This window comes from Amblyraja radiata, chromosome 10 (assembly GCF_010909765.2).
Source record: "Amblyraja radiata isolate CabotCenter1 chromosome 10, sAmbRad1.1.pri, whole genome shotgun sequence".
NCBI classification, from domain to species: Eukaryota; Metazoa; Chordata; class Chondrichthyes; order Rajiformes; family Rajidae; genus Amblyraja; species Amblyraja radiata.
The window spans coordinates 24,102,666-24,119,955 of NC_045965.1; the positions used below are offsets into that span (position 1 = coordinate 24,102,666).

The 17,290-nt window shown below is 47.1% G+C and overlaps 1 protein-coding gene across 1 annotated transcript in view; it reads left to right on the top strand.

Annotated features, from left to right (window-relative positions):
* Positions 1-15,218, top strand: part of LOC116978119 (pre-B-cell leukemia transcription factor 1-like) — a 60,302-nt gene extending 45,084 nt beyond the window's left edge. The window contains exon 9 of the mRNA XM_033029142.1: positions 14,151-15,218. Coding sequence (XP_032885033.1) covers positions 14,151-14,243 — 93 coding nt within the window. The 3' untranslated portion in view covers positions 14,244-15,218. The remainder of the gene's footprint in view (positions 1-14,150) is intronic.
* Positions 15,219-17,290: the final 2,072 nt, after the last annotated feature.

Below are 17,290 nucleotides of genomic sequence, written 5' to 3' on the forward strand. Positions count from 1 at the left end.
CAATGGTCTGTTTCCACGCTGTATCACTCTATGAACATCTCCCTAAACTCCAGGGGGGTTCCAGAAGATTGAACATCAACCATTGTTTTGTTCCGAAGAAGGAGATTGGCAGAAGGCAGGGAATTACAGGCTAGTTAGTGCAACTATTATTGACAATGATGTTGGAGTCAATCATCAAAGAGGAAACAGCTAATCATTTAGGAAGGCCAAATATAATTCAACCTGGTTAACATGTTTGTATGAAAGGAATTATATTTGACAAATTTGCTCGCATGCCTTGAAGATGTAACAGGAGAGAGTTGTAACCCTTGTATGTAGTGTATTTACATTTCCAAAAGCCATCGACAACGTGTCACATAAACGGCTGGTATCTAAAAGCCAAGGTGCTGGAGAATGTGAGTTAGCATGGATTGAGAACTGGCTGACTCATAGAAAAGAGACTTGGAATAAATGGATCCTTTTTAGGCGGGAGGGATATAACTTGAGGAGTACTGGAGGGAGAGATAGATCAACCATGATGGGCCGAATGGCCTAATCCTGCTCCTATCACATGATCTTATGGCCTCATGCGCCTATTACTTCCTTGTTCCTGAGTACATTAGTAGATTATTTACTTTTCTCTCTCCGTTTCTCTTCCTCTTTGCTCTTATTACCTTTTCCTCATTCACTTGCTCATGCTCAATCTCTCATTTTCTTGCCTTTTTTCTCTCAATCTTTTGCCCATTCTCTCTCAATCTCTCATGACCTCTCACTCTCCCTCTCGCAGTTTCCTTTTCTCCCTCTCTCATCTCCCCCACTCTCTGTCTCCCTTGCTCTCCCTCACATTCCCTTTCTCCTTCTCTTTATCTTATCTCACTCTCTCTCACACTTCCACTTTCTTCAACTCCCCCACACTCTCACTCTCATTCTCTCCCTCTCTCTCTCTCTCTCTCTCTCTCTCTCTCTCTCTCTCTCTCTCTCTCTCTCTCTCTCTCTCTCTCTCTCTCTCTCTCTCTCTCTCTCTCTCTCTCTCTCACGCTTCCTCTTTCTCCCTCTCTCCCACACTCTCACTCTTTCACACTCTTATTCTCTCTCTCTCTCTCTCTCGCTCCTTCCGTCTCTCCCTCACATCTCCCCCTCTCTCTCCCTCTCTCCTCTTGCCCACCTTTGCCCCATCTCTCACTCTTCCTTTCCCCTTCCTCATTATTTCCAAGCTGGAGGGCAGCCTTTACAAGCGGACTCTTGTCACGTCTCCTGCATCGTGCGTGTCAGTTGTTCCCAGCTCCGCAAGACATCCTGTGGTGGAGTGGGGTGGGGGGGGGGGGGCAAGGGCAAGGGCCAGGAAGGGCAGTGAAGGGGAGTGTAGGCAGGATAAAACTGCTTCATCTGCCAGGCTTCATGACTGCCTGTGGGTGCAGGCTGGCATCATGGTGAGAGAGAGAGAGAGAGAGAGAGAGAGAGAGAAGAGATGTTGGTAAAGGGAAGGATGAAACCTTGTTTCCAGGTGGCAACTGGCAGGGCACAGCCCCACTCAACATCAACATCCTCACCTCTCCTCGTCAGCTCCCCCTCCCTCTCCTCCATCATCATGTGACGAAACCAGGTCGCAGTTCCCCTGCACACGAGGAATCGCTCCCCCCCCCCCCCCCCACTCCCACTCCCCTGACCCCATGCCCTGCCATGCCAGCAGTTAGCTATACTGTTCCTGTTGCGTGGCCTTGCAAATTCACAGCGACAAGCTGTGTGGTGCTGGGGGAAATTGATACGACAGACACTGCCAGATCCCTGGTTCCAAAGAGGACAGCAATCCGACTGCATTTCTCAGATCACACATCCCACCTCTCAGCGGGTATGACAGCAGGCCGGGGGTGGGGGGGGTGTGTGCTGGGGACAGTCCGGTCCCAGACACACACACACACACACACACACAGAGCAACGAGGACTGGCGGGCCACATCCACTACGTTGCTTCAGGTCACTGCTGCCGTCCCTCGTGCGAGATGTCCCACAAGATCTATTTTCCCATTTGCCGGGAGATGTTGACGAATCTTTATTATTGTGCACTCTCCATATTTAAAAATAGATTGCGGAATGACATTTGCAAACTTGAGTTGCTCTATATATCCCTCGGCTTCACATTTCGCACCTCTTCTCTCCTTATCTCACAGCCTTTTACCGTCTTCCCATCTCTGGCATTTGTCCACCTCACCGCCAATAACCAGCATCCCTCCCTGTCACCTCTATTCACTTGCCTGTCTTTGTCTCACCCTCACCTCTCTTTTAGCTTCCTCCTCTCCCCCCCTATAACAACCAGTCTGAAGGGTCCCAACCCGAAACGTAACCTATCCACGTTCTCCAGAGATGCTGCCTGACCCGTTGAGTTACTCCAGCACCTTGCGTCCCTGTAGAAGCAAGGAATTACATTTGCTGGTTTACAAAAGCATTGGAGTAACTCAGCGGGTCAGGCAGCATCCCTGGAGAACATGGATAGACAATAGGTGCAGGAGTAGGCCTTTCGGCCCTTCAAGCCAGCACCGCCATTCAATGTGATCATGGCTGATCATTCCCAATCAGTACCCTGTTCCTGTCTTATCCCCATATCCCCTGACTCCACTATCTTCAAGAGCCCTATCTAGCTCCCTCTAGAAAGTATCCAGAGAACCGGCCTCCACCATCCTCTGAGGCAGAGAAGTCCACAGACTCGCAACCCTCTGTGAGAAAAAGTGTTTCCTAGTCTCCGTTCTAAATGGCTTACCCCTTATTCTTAAACTGTGGCCCCTGGTTCTGGACTCCCCTAACATCGGGAACATGTTTCCTGTCTCTAGCATGTCCAAACCTTTAATAATCTTATATGTTCCAATAAGATATCCTCTCATCCTTCTAAACTCCAGAGTGTACAAGCCCAGCCGCTCCATTCTCTCAGCATACGACAGTCCCGCCATCCCGGGAATTAACCTTGTAAACCTACGCTGCACTCCCTCAATAGCAAGAATGTCCTTCCACAAATTCGGGGACCAAAACTGCACACAATTCTCCAAGTGTGGTCTCACTGCGGCCCTATTGAACTGCAGAAGGACCTCTTTGCTCCTATATTCAACTCCTCTTGTTATAAAGGCCAACATGCCATTTGCTTTCTTCACTGCCTACTGTACCTGCATGCTTACTTTCATTGACTGATGAACAAGAACCCCCAGATCCCGTTGAACTTCCCCGTTTTCCCAACTTAACACCATTTAGATAGTAATCTGCCTTCCTGTTTTTGCTACCAAAATGGATAACCTCACATTTATCCACATTAAACTGCATCTGCCATTCTTCTGCCCAACCTGTGCAAGTCATCCTGCATTCTCTTAGCATCCTCCTAACAGTTCACACTGCCACCCAGCTTTGTGTTGTCTGCAAATTTGCTAATGTTACTTTGAATCCCTTCATCTAAATCATTGATGTATATTGTAAATAGCTGCGGTCCCAGCACCGAGCCTTGTGATACCCCACTAGTCACTGCCTGCCATTCTGAAAGGGACCTGTTAATCCCTACTCTTTGTTTCCTGTCTGACATATCTAGTCAGCCAGAAGAAGGGTCTTCACACAGTGTGGAAACAGGCACTTTGACCCAACTTGCCCACACTACCCGACATGCCCCATCTACAGTAGTCTCACCTGCCTGTGTTTAGCCCATATCCTTCTAAACCTATCTTAACCATATACCTGTCTAAATGTTTTCTAAATGTTGTGATAGTACCTGCCTCAATTACCTCCACCGGCAGCATGTTCCATATGCACAACACCTTTTGTGTAAAAAAAGTTGGTCCTCAGATTCCCATTAAATCTTTCCCCCTCACCTTAAACCTATGCCCTCTGGATCTTGCTTCCCCTGGGTAAAGTGTGCATTTACCCTATCCCTCTCATTTACCCTATCAATTCCCCACTTACACTAATCCTACACAGTTTTCTTATTTTATTCTCCCCACATTCCCTTCAACATCTCCAAGATTCTACCACTCACCCATGCACTAGGGGTAAATTATGACCAGTCAATGTAGCCAATTGACCCACAAAACCGTGGGAAGTGGGAGGAAGCTGGAGCCTCCAAAGGAATCTTGTGCGTTCACAGGGAGAATGTGCAAACTCCACATAGACAGCATTGGAGGTTCATGATGGAACATAGGCCACTGGCGATGTGAGATAGCAGCTCTACTGACTCTGCTCTCCACCGTGTTGCCCTGTGGGCAATGATCACAAAGAACATCCATTGTTCTCAAATTCCTCCACTTTGGGGGAATATCCTTGCCTTTGTGTCTGGGTCCAGCCTGGTTCTTATTGATTAGTTAACAGCTCCATTATGGTCCCAGGATGTTGGAAGCAGAACAAAGGGGATTTTTTTTTTTGCTAATCTTATTTTTACTGTTCTCTTTTGAGGAGAGAATAGTCAACTGTGGCACTTAGGAGGATTTTTTTTTAAGTGAATGATTTGAAAAATTTTCTCTATTAATATTAATCTATTTCTATCACATTGTCATTCATTAAGCCCTATTCCCAGCATCTCTATACTTTGAAAAAATGTTATCCATTGGCAGTGTCGTTTAAAACTCTTTGCTCAGCACTGCTGTGTGTGTGTGTGTTTGTGTGTGTTTGTGTGTGTATATGTTTGTTTCTGTGTGTGTGTGTGCGTGCATGAGGGTGTGAGTGTGTGTATGTATGTGTGTGTGTTTCTGTGTGTATGTGTGTTTCTGTGTGTATGTGTGTGTGTTTCTGTGCATGAGGGTGTATGTGAGTGTGTATGTACGTATGTGTGTTTCTGTGTGTATGTGTGTTTCTGTGTTTGTTTCTGTGTGTGTGTGTGTGGGTGTGCGTTTGTGTGTGCGTGTGCACATGCTGTGCGTACATACGTGTGTCTGTGAGTGTGCGTCTACGTGTGTGTTCCTCCACTGATGTTGATCCAGGTTCCAACACACATGGGCGCAGTCACCCCTTGCCGGCAGCCTGTTATGGAATTTGAATCCCAGCTCCCTCACAGATACAATGTGAGCAGTTTCTGTTTGATGCCTCTATTCCCATCTCTCTCTCCCTCTCTCTCCCTCTCTCTCTCTCTCTCTCTCTCTCTCTCTCTCTCTCTCTCTGTCTTGCTCTTTCATTCCCTTTGTCTCTGCCTCCTCCCAGCCCCCGCTTGCCCTGTCCCATCCCCTGATTTACAGACACTGGCAGTCAGGAAGCCGAGTTCTTGTTGTGCAGCCAAACACTCCGTAGACCTGTCATATGGTGTCACATCAGAAGCTAGTCAATAAGGATCTATGAAAGCTTTCATGGTGCAGCCCTGCCATGGCAAATGATAGTCACAATGATGGCCAGTATCAGGAGAGATTAATGAAATGCTGGTGAAGAACCCACCCAGCTTTTGTAGCTTCACTCGTTAATGAAGGGTGAAATCTCAGCTCACAAGGCCATTCTTCGAAGGAGTGAGGGATTCTTCTGCCACTTGAAGCTACCCGTCCATTGCTGCTCTATCCAGCCCTCTTTCAGTTGTTACTGGCTAGTCAATGTTGGCTCTCACATGGGTCTAGAAGGGCTCTCTACAACCTCCCACTAACCTCCCATGCACCCACTCCCTGAGCCTGGAAGCCTAGGTTATCTACACAACTCCAGTAGTCTGTGAAGATATCTTGTTTGGATCTGTAGGTACACAAAATTGCTGGAGAAACTCAGCGGGTGCAGCAGCATCTATGGAGCGAAGGAAATAGGCGACGTTTCGGGCCGAAACCCTTCTTCAGACTGATGGGGGGTGGGGGGGAGAAGGAAGGAAAAAGGGGGGAGGAGGAGGTGCCCGAGGGCGGGCGGGTGGGAGGGTGGGAGGAGACAGCTAGAGGGTTAAGGAAGGGGAGGAGACAGCAAGGACTAGCAAAATTGGGAGAATTCAATGTTAATGCCATCCGGACGCAAGGTCCCCAGGCGGAATATGAGGTGCTGTTCCTCCAATTTCCGCTGGTGCTCACTCTGGCAATGGAGGAGACCCAGGACAGAGAGGTCGGATTGGGAATGGGAGGGGGAGTTGAAGTGCTGAGCCACCGGGAGGTCAGGTTGGTTATTGCGGACTGAGCGGAGGTGTTCGGCGAAACGATCGCCCAACCTCCGCTTAGTCTCCCCGATGTAAATCAGCTGACATCTAGAGCAGCGGATGCAGTAGATGAGGTTGGAGGAGATACAGGTGAACCTTTGTCGCACCTGGAACGACTGCTTGGGTCCTTGAATGGAGTCGAGGGGGGAGGTGAAGGGACAGGTGTTGCATTTCTTGCGGTTGCAACGGAAAGTGCCCGGGGAGGGGGTGGTGCGGGAGGGAAGGGAAGAATTGACGAGGGAGTTGCGGAGGGAGCGGTCTTTGCGGAAGGCAGACATGGGGGGAGATGGGAAGATGTGGCGAGTGGTGGGGTCACGTTGGAGGTGGCGGAAATGGCGGAGGATTATGTGTTGTATTTGCCGGCTGGTGGGGTGAAAGGTGAGGACCAGAGGGATCTGTGCCTGGGCTCCCCAATGATTTCACAACAGCCCCTGTGTGAAGATAGAACACAGGAGCAGGAGTAGGCCATTCCGCCCTTCAGGCTTGCTCAGTCATTCAATGTAATCATAACTCATGCTCAATCACAATACAATATTCCCACCCTCTCCCCATATCCCTAGACATCTTTTGTCAGGGGATATGGGGAGAAAGCAGGAACGGGGTACTGATTGGGGATGATCAGCCATGATCATATTGGATGGCAGTGCTGGCTCGAAGGGCCGAATGGCCGAATGGCCTACACCTGCACCTATTGTCTATTGTCTATTGTCCAGAAAATGTTTCTAGAAAGCATGAAACTTACACATTGGAGGATGGCTAATGTTGTGTCTCTATTTAAGAAGAGCTGCAAGGAAAAGCCTGGGAACTATAGACCCGTGAGCCTAATGTCTGTGGTAGGCAAGATCAGACCCATTGAACAGGGTCCTGTCCCAACATTTTCACTGCAATCTGCAGCGACTCCTGAGAATGAATATTGTACTTCAAATCAGTGCAGCATGAACAGATAATATAAGGATTAATGGCTTGTCTGTTGAAACACATAAATTAGGTTTATTTACTATTTCATGTTAGCTCTAAAGTATGTGTTTCCATTCGTCAGCTCCTTTGGTTTATTTTGAGTTGTTTGTTGCTCCACGCCCTTCACATGCAGTAATCAGCAGGGGGGACGTTTCACTCCCCGCAGAGTGGAGTCAGGCTTTCCCCAGGGGTCAATACCAGGCTTCTGGCAGTGGAAGTAACTGAGGTGTCAGAGTGCCCATCTTGTGATCTCCTCATTTTCAATCAAATTTCCATACTTTATTGCCACATAAACCTAGGAAGAGTGAAATTCTTTGTTTCACGTATAATCCGGTAAAATCATACTATAGATAAGCACAATCATAGATAAGTACAAAGGTGCAACGATTGTAGTGTAAAAATAGTAGACTTCACCGAGGCAGTACCAGAAGAGTCACCATGTTTCTAGTCTGAAGAAGGGTTTTGGCCCGAATCTTTGCCTAATTCCTTCGCTCCATAGATGCTGCCGCACCCGCTGAGTTTCTCCAGCACTTTTATCTACCATGTTTCTAGTGCCAACTTCTTAATAGTACAGAGTCGTATCTTGGCCTTTGAGGCCCACTGTGCTGGTGGCCACACTGGGTCTGTGTTGTAGGTGTTGACCTGGCCTGGCGATGCTGTTGGTGTCCTCCACCGCTGCTCTGTCTCTCCTTACTGCTGTAGTCAGCATCTGATCCACCTGTGTTCGGCCTCCAGTGGTGTCCAGGCCAATGGTTGGCGCTAGACGTGAGTCCACCTTGGGACCGGGCCTGCCAATCCCACTCTAAGCTCAGCCGGTTGGTCGCCCATTGCAGAGCGCGAGAGGGCGAAGAGCTTCTACAACTTGGGCTGTGATGGGTGCACATTGCTCCACCCCCCGCCCTTCCCTTCTGTCCAGGCCTATGCATGTGGCATGATTAGATCCATGAACCAAGTGTGTTCAGCTGAAGACAGACACAAAAGGCTGGAGTAACTCAGCGGATCAGGCAGCATCTCTGGGGAAAAGGGGTCGGTGACGTTTTGGGTCGAGACCCTTCTTGTTTTTGTATTTTGATCCCTATCCTCTCTCTGGTAATGGTTGACTTCTTATTTTGAAACCTGGATGCCCCAATCAGGAGAAACACCCTCTCTGCACCCGTCGTGTCTAGACCTGATTTTGTGCTTGTCAATTCCAGTAAACTCAACAGAGTTCACACTCAGCCCTGCTCAACCTCTTGTGTAGGAAGAAACTGCAGATGCTGGTTTACACCGTAGATAGACACAACATTCTGGGAGGGGAGAAGAGGGCGTGACTCGTCCTTGATTGTGCTGGTGACTTTGTGCCGCTAACATAGAAACATAGAAAATAGATGCAGGAGTGGGCCAATTCAACCCTTCGAGCCAATATGATCATGGCTGATCATCCAAAATCAGTACCCCGTTCCTGCTTACTCCCCATATCCCTTGATTCCGTTAGCCATCAGAGCTATTTCAAATTATCTTGAGTTCCACTTGGGTTCCACTTAACCCTTGTCATGGGGCAGGCAGTGCACCATTGCTTGGGACAGCTCACAGCTGAGGCCCCACTCTGCTTGAAGCACCCATTCTCCACGTGACCGAGGACATGGCTAATGTTCACTTCCCCAGAGATCAGGTCATTCAGAAAGTGGCACTGTGGCTTGGAGGAAGAGTTGTTGCCCCACAGCGCCAGAGACCCGGGTTTGATTCTGATTACGGACACTGTATGCACGGAGTTATACGTTCATCCTGCGACCGCGTGGGTTTTCTCCGGGTGCTCCGGTTTCTTCCCACGTAACAAAGATGTGCAGGTTTGTGTGTGAATGCTGGACCCAATGAGCATTTTACAAATTGGTTTAAAGAATTAAGAAATGTTGAACACATTTAGACACATGTTAAATCCTGCCCACGACAAATGACAGGGACTGTCTGACATCCACAGATTGTTCTCTGCGTCTGCCTTCCATGCAACTGTCTGCCCTGTCACTGCCTTAATTGCCAGTGCATGCAGGCAATTCTTGGTAAGTGAAAGCCCAATTGAATCTGAGCAAGAACACGCTGCCATCAGACTCTCCTCATTATGTTCCCCTATTCCACAGTGAAGTCTGATCCCACAACTGGTTGATGAAATGAACATGTTCCAAATCGTTAGCTGTTACGCATAAACCCAGAGTGTGTAGGAAAGAACTGCAGATGCTGGTTTACACCGACAATAAAGGTTCAACATTATATCCCTGTTTTTATATTCTAGGCCTCTCGAAATAAATACTAGCATTGCATTTGCCTTCCTTACTACCGATTCAACTTGCAAATTAACATTTTGGGAATCCTGCACCAGCACTCCCAAGTCCCTTTGCATCTCAGATTTTGAATTCTCTCCCCATTTAGAAAATAGTCTATGCCTTTATTCCTAATACCGAAATGCATGACTCCACACTTTGCAACGCTGCATTCCATCTGCTACTTCTTTGCTCACTCTCCCATCCTGTCCAAATCCTTGTGCAGAGTCCCTGCCTTCTCTACACTACCTGCTCCTCCACCTATCTTTATATCATCTGCAAACCTGGTCACAAAGCCTTCAATTATACTTAAAGGGTGGAGATGCAAGGGCGAAGATTTAAAGACAGTATGGACGAACTCCATAAATTGGTCATCCCTGTCTGGCGAAAAAATAAAACTGGGAAGGCGGCTCAACCATAGCTGATGAGGGAAATCAAGGATAGTGTTAAAGCCAAGCAAGAGGCATATAAATTGGCCAGAAGAAGCGGCAAACCAGAGGACTGGAAGAAAGTTAGAACTCAACAAAGGGGTTAATTAAGAGAGGGGGGAAAAGCATGAAAGAAAGCTTGTGGGAAATATAAAAACTGACTGTAAAAGTTTCTATAGGTATGTAAAAAGGAAAAGATTAATGAAGACGAATGTAGGTCCCTTACAGTCAGAGACTAGATTTATGAAGGGGAAATCATGCTCGATTAATCTTCTGGAATTTTTTGAAGATGTAACAATTAGAATGGATAAGGGAGAGCCAGTGGATGTGGTGTATCTGGACTTTCAAAAAGCCTTTGACAAGGTCCCACACAAGAGATTAGTGTGCAAAATTAGAGCACATGGTATTGGGAGTAGGGTATTGACGTGGATAGAGAACTGGTTGGCAGACAGGAAGCAAAGAGTAGGAATTAACGAGTTATTTTCAGAATGGCAGGCAGTGACTAATGGGGTGCTGGGACCCCAGTTGTTTACAATATATATTAACAATTTAGACGAGGGAATTAAATGTAACATCTCTAAGTTTGCGGGTGACACAAAGCTGGGTGGCAGTGTGAGCTGCGAGGAGGTTGCTATGAGACTGCAAGGTGACTTGGATAGGTAGTGGGCAGAAGCATGGCAAATGCAGTATAATGTGGATAAATGTGAGGTTATCCACTTTGGTGGCAAGAACAGGAAGGCAGATTATCTGAATGGTGTCAGATTAGGAGAAGAGAAGGTGCAACGAGACCTGGGTGTGCTTGTACATCAGTCACTGAAAGTAAGCATGCAGGTACAGCAGGCAGTGAAGAAAGCCAATGGCATGTTGGCCTTCATTGCGAGAGGATTTGAGTTTCGGTGCAAGGAGGTCCAACTGCAGTTATAAAACGCCCTGGTGTGACCGCACCTGGAGTATTGTGTGCAATTTTGGCCTAATTTGAGGAAGGACATTATTACTATTAAGGGAGTGCAGTAAAGGTTCACCAGGTTAATTCCCGGGATGGCGGGACTGACGTATGATGAAAGAATGGGTCGACTGGGTTTGTATTCGCTGGAATTTAGAAGGATGAGGGAGGATCTTACAGAAACAAATAAACTTCTTAGAGGATTGGTCCGGGTAAATGTAGGAAAAATGTTCCCGATGTTGGGGGAGTCCAGAACGAGGGGGTCACAGTTTAAGAAAAAGGGGTAGGCCATTTAGGGCTGAGATGAGGAAAAGCTTTTTCACCCAGAGAGTGGTGAATCTGTGGAATTCTCTGCCACAGAAGGCAGTGGGGGCCAATTCACTGGATGTTTTCAAGAGAGAGTTAGATTTAGCTCTTAGGGCTAAAGGAATCAAGGGATATGCGGAAAAGGCCAGAACGGGGTACTGATTTTGGATGATCAGCCTTGATCATATTGAATGGCGGTGCTGGTTCGAAAGGCTGAATGGCCTACTCCTGCACCTATTCTCTATGTTTCTCTGTAATTCCCGCATCCAAATACATTCCCAGGAACTGTGCGCTAAACCCATGTAAAAATGAATGACAACATCCCTGCCATTGGTTTTCTCCTCATACCTCAGTGGTCAGCTTTAGCCGCAGTTAAAGAGCATCTTGCTGAGCCCAGGAGGAGAGGGTTGTGTGGATGGGAGGTGATAGAGGATGTAGACGAGGTTCTGGTGAAGCAGAAACCTGTTCATAGATCAACTGGGGCAAATTGCCTGTAAACTGTAATGTAATTGTATGTAATTACCCACCGTGTTACAGTCGCTCTGTATCTGTATCTTGACGTACAATCACCATCACTGGTTGTCGCATACGTTAGGGTCATGTGCAAAGTCGCAATTAAATATTAAAGTGGGCCTTAGAAGTCAGCGTCTTAACATCGATTGTTTCCAGCTTGGTCTTGAAGGTGTTGACGTCGGGTGCAGTGCGAGTGTCATGGTGGAGAGGATTCCATTCGTGAATTGTCTGGGTACAGTGAATACCTATAACAGTCTTTATGGATGTTTTGGATGATGTTGTATTTGCAAACCCCCGATTGCCTGGTCTTTGGTTGACTGGATGAATTTGTAGATTGAAGATGACTCTTGATGTTGCTTGGAATAAACCCGTGTGTTTCTTTATAGATGGTCGTCAGGCGTAATTTGGTCCTACGGTCTTGAAGAGTTTCCCACTCACTGTATCGAACCAGATAGTTTGTGCTGTTATTCCATTATACTGGGAGTCAAATTGGAAAACGTATTGAAAATACAAACACTGAACAGACTGATTGGGAAAGTGACCATCAGCCCTTTACAGGTTCCGATGACCGAGCCATGTCTTATGTGTATGTACGTAAGTGTGAATGTATGGAGTGGTGATGTGCGTTTGTGTGTATTTACTGTGTGTGTGCGCAAGTGTGCTTGTTATCAGGATGTCGGTGTGTGTATGAACATCTACAATATGTATGTGCGTGTATGCCTGTATGTATGTGTGCGTGTGTGCATGTGTACGTGTGTGTGTGTGTCTCTTTGTGCGTGTTTGTCTTTGTGTGTCTTTATGGTTGTGTGTGTGTACATGTGTTTGTGTGTGAGTGCGTGCGTGTATATGTATGTGTTTGTGTACGTGTGTGTCTCTTCGTATGTATTTGTCTTTGTGTGTGCGTATATGTATGTGCATGCGTGTGTACGTGTGTGTCGCTTTGTGCATATTTGTCTTTGTGTGTCTTTATGTTAGTGTGTGCGTACATGTTTTTGTGTGTGTGTGTGTGTTTGTGCGTGTGTATTTGTTAGCGTGTTTGTATTTGTGTGGGAGTGTGTGGGTCTGTGGATGTGCGCGTGTGCATACACATGCAGTAATGGGGATGCATACACACATATTAACTGTGATTGGGTTCGACTCTCCTTACCGTAAAATAATAGGCTTCTGAATGAGTGGCTGCCAGGAGACGTTTACTGGTGCTGCTCAGCTGATGGCATTTAAATCTTGACTAATGTCCCCAGTGCACTTTAATCTGCCTGCTTTCAGACACAAAATTGAGTCTGCTTTCTGCTCTGTATACTTAGCTTGCCATTGTGAAAGCAGTAATTTGTTGTAATGGGCTGTTTGCAGAGTTGTTCCACCATGACCTTTTGCAAGAGGGCTTGCTGGATAAGTCATTTGAATTCCCTCCTTAAAGGGACCATGAGTTTCCTTGTTTAGGAAGGAACTGCAGATGCTGGTTTACATTGAAGATTGACACAAATGCTGGAGTAACTCAGTTACTCAGCATCGTTGGCGAAAAGGAATAGGTGACATTTCGGGTCGAGATGCTTCTTCAGACCTTCTTCAGTCTGAAGAAGAGTCTCGACCCGAAAAGTCACCTGCCGAGTAACTCGAGCATTTTGTGTCTATTTTCCATGCTTCTGGAGAAGCATCAGCATAGTCTGCAGGGGAGGCCCTGTCTTACAAACTTTACTGAGTTTTTTTTAGGAGGTGAAGGAGATGATTGATGTTGAACAGGGAGTAGATGTTGGATGCATGGAGTTTCGTAAAGCTTTTGACAAAAACCTTCATGGTAGGCTGATTAAAATTAAGGCACATTGGATCCATGGAGACTTGGTGGATTGGATTTTAAATTGGCCTGGCCATAGAAGAATGAGGGTAGTGGTAGAAGGGTGTTATTCTGACTCCACGTCTACGAACAAAGGTGTTCCACGAGGATCACGAGTGCTGTTTGCAATATATCTAAATGACTTGGACAAAAATTAGTAAGAAACAAGGAATTGCAGATACTGGTTTACAAAAAAAGGCACAATTTAGCAGTCTGTACGGAGTGTCTGCGTCCCGCCTGTGACCTGTTTTCTCCGGGTGCTCCGGTTTCCTTCTACGTTCCAGAGATGTACAGGTTTGTAGGTTAATTGGCTTTGGTAAAAATGTCCCTAGAGTGTAGGATAGCACGGACGTGGTGGGCGGAAGGGCCTGTTTCTAAATACGCTGTATTTCTAAAGTCTAATGTCTAAAGAAATGTGTAAGTACTGATCTGTCTGTAACTTTGAAACCAAGCATCTAATTCGAGATTCCAGCAAACTTTAACTTCTTGTGGGAGCGTACTGCACACAAACAGCTTGTCCAGAGGATACCACAATGAGTACAATTCAATGAATCAACATTATCGGGGCATGGGGTGGCACAGTGGCGCAGTGGTAGAGTTGCTGCCTTATGATCACCCCCTCTCCCTCCTGCGCTCCAAGGAATAAACTCCAACTTGCCCAACCTCTCTATATAGCTCAGGACCTCGAGTTCTGGCAACATCCTCATATCAACGTGAGCTACTGTATGAATGTTGGTACAATTAAGATTTGGAATTTTTTTTTCTCAGATGCTTCTTTCTCTTTGCAGACCAATGGCGGCTGGCAGGATGCAGCCACTCCTTCCTCCGTGACTTCACCAACAGAAGGACCTGGAAGTGTCCAGTCTGATACCTCCAACTGATCTGCTAGCAATGAGGCACCATGGCAGCCTATGGGCTTACACACTGCATTGGCCAAACGGACAGTGGGAAATGGGGGTGGTGGGAGATGGGGGAAGGCGCGGGGGGGGGGGGGGTGGTTGGGGTTGGGTTGGGGTTGGGTTGGGGAGGCAGATCAACCAGACACCCAATCAGCTTAGTGTTTTTAATGGTTTATGGCCAATTGAGGCAGTCCTTTCAGTACTTTTTCTTTATCTGGGTATAGACGCACTGGCCTGGATGAGCTCAGCTTCAACTACAATCAAGAAGCTCGGCATAGTTCACGACAAGACAGTCCACTTCATTGCCACCCCATCCATCATCATAAACATTCCCTCCACCCACCATTTGTGCACAGTGGCTCCAGTGTGCACCATCCACAAGAGGCATCGCCGACACCGCTCCGACTGTACTTGGAGGGGTCGGCACACCATCTATGCCCCGACCCCACAAATGCTGCACAGCAAAAGGCGAGGCCAGCAGATGCACGGGAGCACCATCCCATGCAGGTTCCCCACCAAGTCACCTAGCATTCTGATTTGGAAATATATACTGCCACTGTCTTCATACTTCATTGTCACTGGGTCTAAATGCTGGGACCCTCTCCGTGGGCGCTCCTTCACCAGCAGCACCAGTGGTTCAAGCAGGCTCATCATCACCGTCTCAAGTGACACCTCCGTACAGATAAATTAATAAAATGCCCCCATCTATTTTGACCATTGCCAAACCCATTCCCACTTCCCACCTGACACTGATCCTATGCCATTTCTTGACATTGCCAACAACCGATCTCCCCTCCCTAGGAAATGCAGCCTGTTCAGGCACATTGAGAGACTGCCTTGATTTAATTCAGATTGAACGATTTCAGTAATAGAGTCCTACAGCAAGGAAACAGGCCCTTCGGCCCAACTGTCCAATGCTGACCACGATGCCTCATCAAAGCTAGTCCCATTTAGCCCATATCCCTCTAAACCTTTCCTATCCATGTACCTGTCCAACTGTCTTTTAAATGTTTATATTGTACCTGCCTCAACTACCTCCTCTGGCAGCTCATTCCATTTGCCTACCACCTTCTGAGTGAAAAAGTTGCCCCCTCAGGTCTATTTTAAATCTTTCCCCTCGCACATTAAACCTACGTCCTCTGGTTCTTTATTCCCTTACTCTGGGTAAAATAATCTGTACATTCACGATATTAATTCTCCTCATCAGTTTATACACCTCTACAAGATCATCCTTTAGTCTCCAGCGCTCCAAGGAATACAATCCTGGCTTGCCTAATCCCTCCTGTAGTTCCGGCTCTCGAATCCCAGCAATATATTTGTAAATCCTCTCATTCCAGCTTAATGCAACCTTCCTGTAGCAACGTGACCAAAATGAACACAATTTGAAATATGAGAACTTGTGGCTACACCAGGCATACATTTCAGGTGGCACAGTGGTGCTGTTAGAGCTGCTGTCTCACAGGGGGGGGGATTCGATGGGCAAGAGGGTGATGAATGTCGATAATTTTCTGCCCTGGAGGGGAAGGAAGGCTGAATCATTGGAGGTCATTAAAAAGAACACAGATAAAAATTTGAAACATCAGAATGTTGTGCTCTGGTTTCATCCCACATCCCAAAGGTCTGCTGGGAGATTAATTGGTTGCTGTAAACTATTCCCCAGTGTGCAGGCGAAAGGCAAGAAGGTCAAAGGGGAATTGAGCAGCAAGTGAGGGGGAATGCTGCAAGGTTGTGGGGAAATAAGAGGGAGTGGGCTAAAGACACTTCCTCTGTGCTGTAATAGGGAAGGATGACCAAGGGTTGATGCCGAACTGTTTGTCAATGCATTTTCCTTCAACCTTTGGGGTGAAAGGGAGCAAGCGATCACTGAGTGGTAAATTGATTAAAGGATACAGCATGGAAACAGGCCCTATCACCCACCGAGTCCACGCTGACTATCGATCACCCATTCACACCAGTTCGATGTTATCTCAGTTTTGTATCAACTACCTACGCACTATGGGCAATTTGCAGAGGTCAATGAACCTACAAACCCGCACGTTTTGGGATGTGGAAGGGTTTGCAAGGAATGCGTCTGTCATCTGGAGGATGTAAGAAGCTTGTTTGGTCACATCACCTCCCTGATGTCCCACCCTGTGACCCTGTCCACAGGGAGATCTTGCTATGAACTCAGCTGGTCCACTGTTCCAGTCTTATCTTCTTCCTGGGCAGTTCATGCAATTGTGGGTGAGTTGCTTCCAATCTGGGTCCAGATGTAGCTACTGGAGCCGATGTGGGACATGCAGTCTGTGGTACAGATGCAGCAAAGGGTGGGTGGACGGGTAGCTTGTGAGGTGTCCCATCCATCCACGTACACTGCCTACACTGGGCTTCTGCGTACCCTCAATGCACAGACTGGAGGTTCTCAATAATGTGCTGAATATCCCTTCTCCTCTGAGCAGTCGTGGGGCAGAGGTTCTCAGGAGTCAGTGGGGATGTTGCAAGTCTCATAAAACACTCACCACGCTGTCACGTCATCAAGCACATCCACGGAGGCCATGAAAGTGACACCGCAAAAAAAGGAAGAGAAAGGACAAGAAAGGACCTTTAAAGAATTTAAAAAAAACATTAAGCACAGGACTTCTTCCAGTTTTTCACACATTTTCCCTCACACATTTCCCCACCCCAGAATTAATTCACGCTATCTAAAACGGTTGTCTGAACATTTAAGTGTGAATGTTCTTGTACAGGGGGTGGGGGAGGGAGGGGAGGGGGTGGGGGGGAGGATTAAACAAAGAACCAAAAATTGTCAAGAATTCCAGGTGTTATTCTGACTCTCACTGGCATGTGAATCCAATCTGACTGTTGTTTGCTAATCTCTGTGCTGCCGGTGGTATTCTGTCCTAGTAACAGTGCTCCATTTCTGTGTAAATCTCTTGCTAGTGCTGAACGACCCACTTTTTTCCATCAGCTTCTTGAGTTCAGTGGTGACTGAGTAGAGGGCTCTTAGTTTCCCAATGTTTTATCTTGTGCTCACTGCTAACTCTACAGGT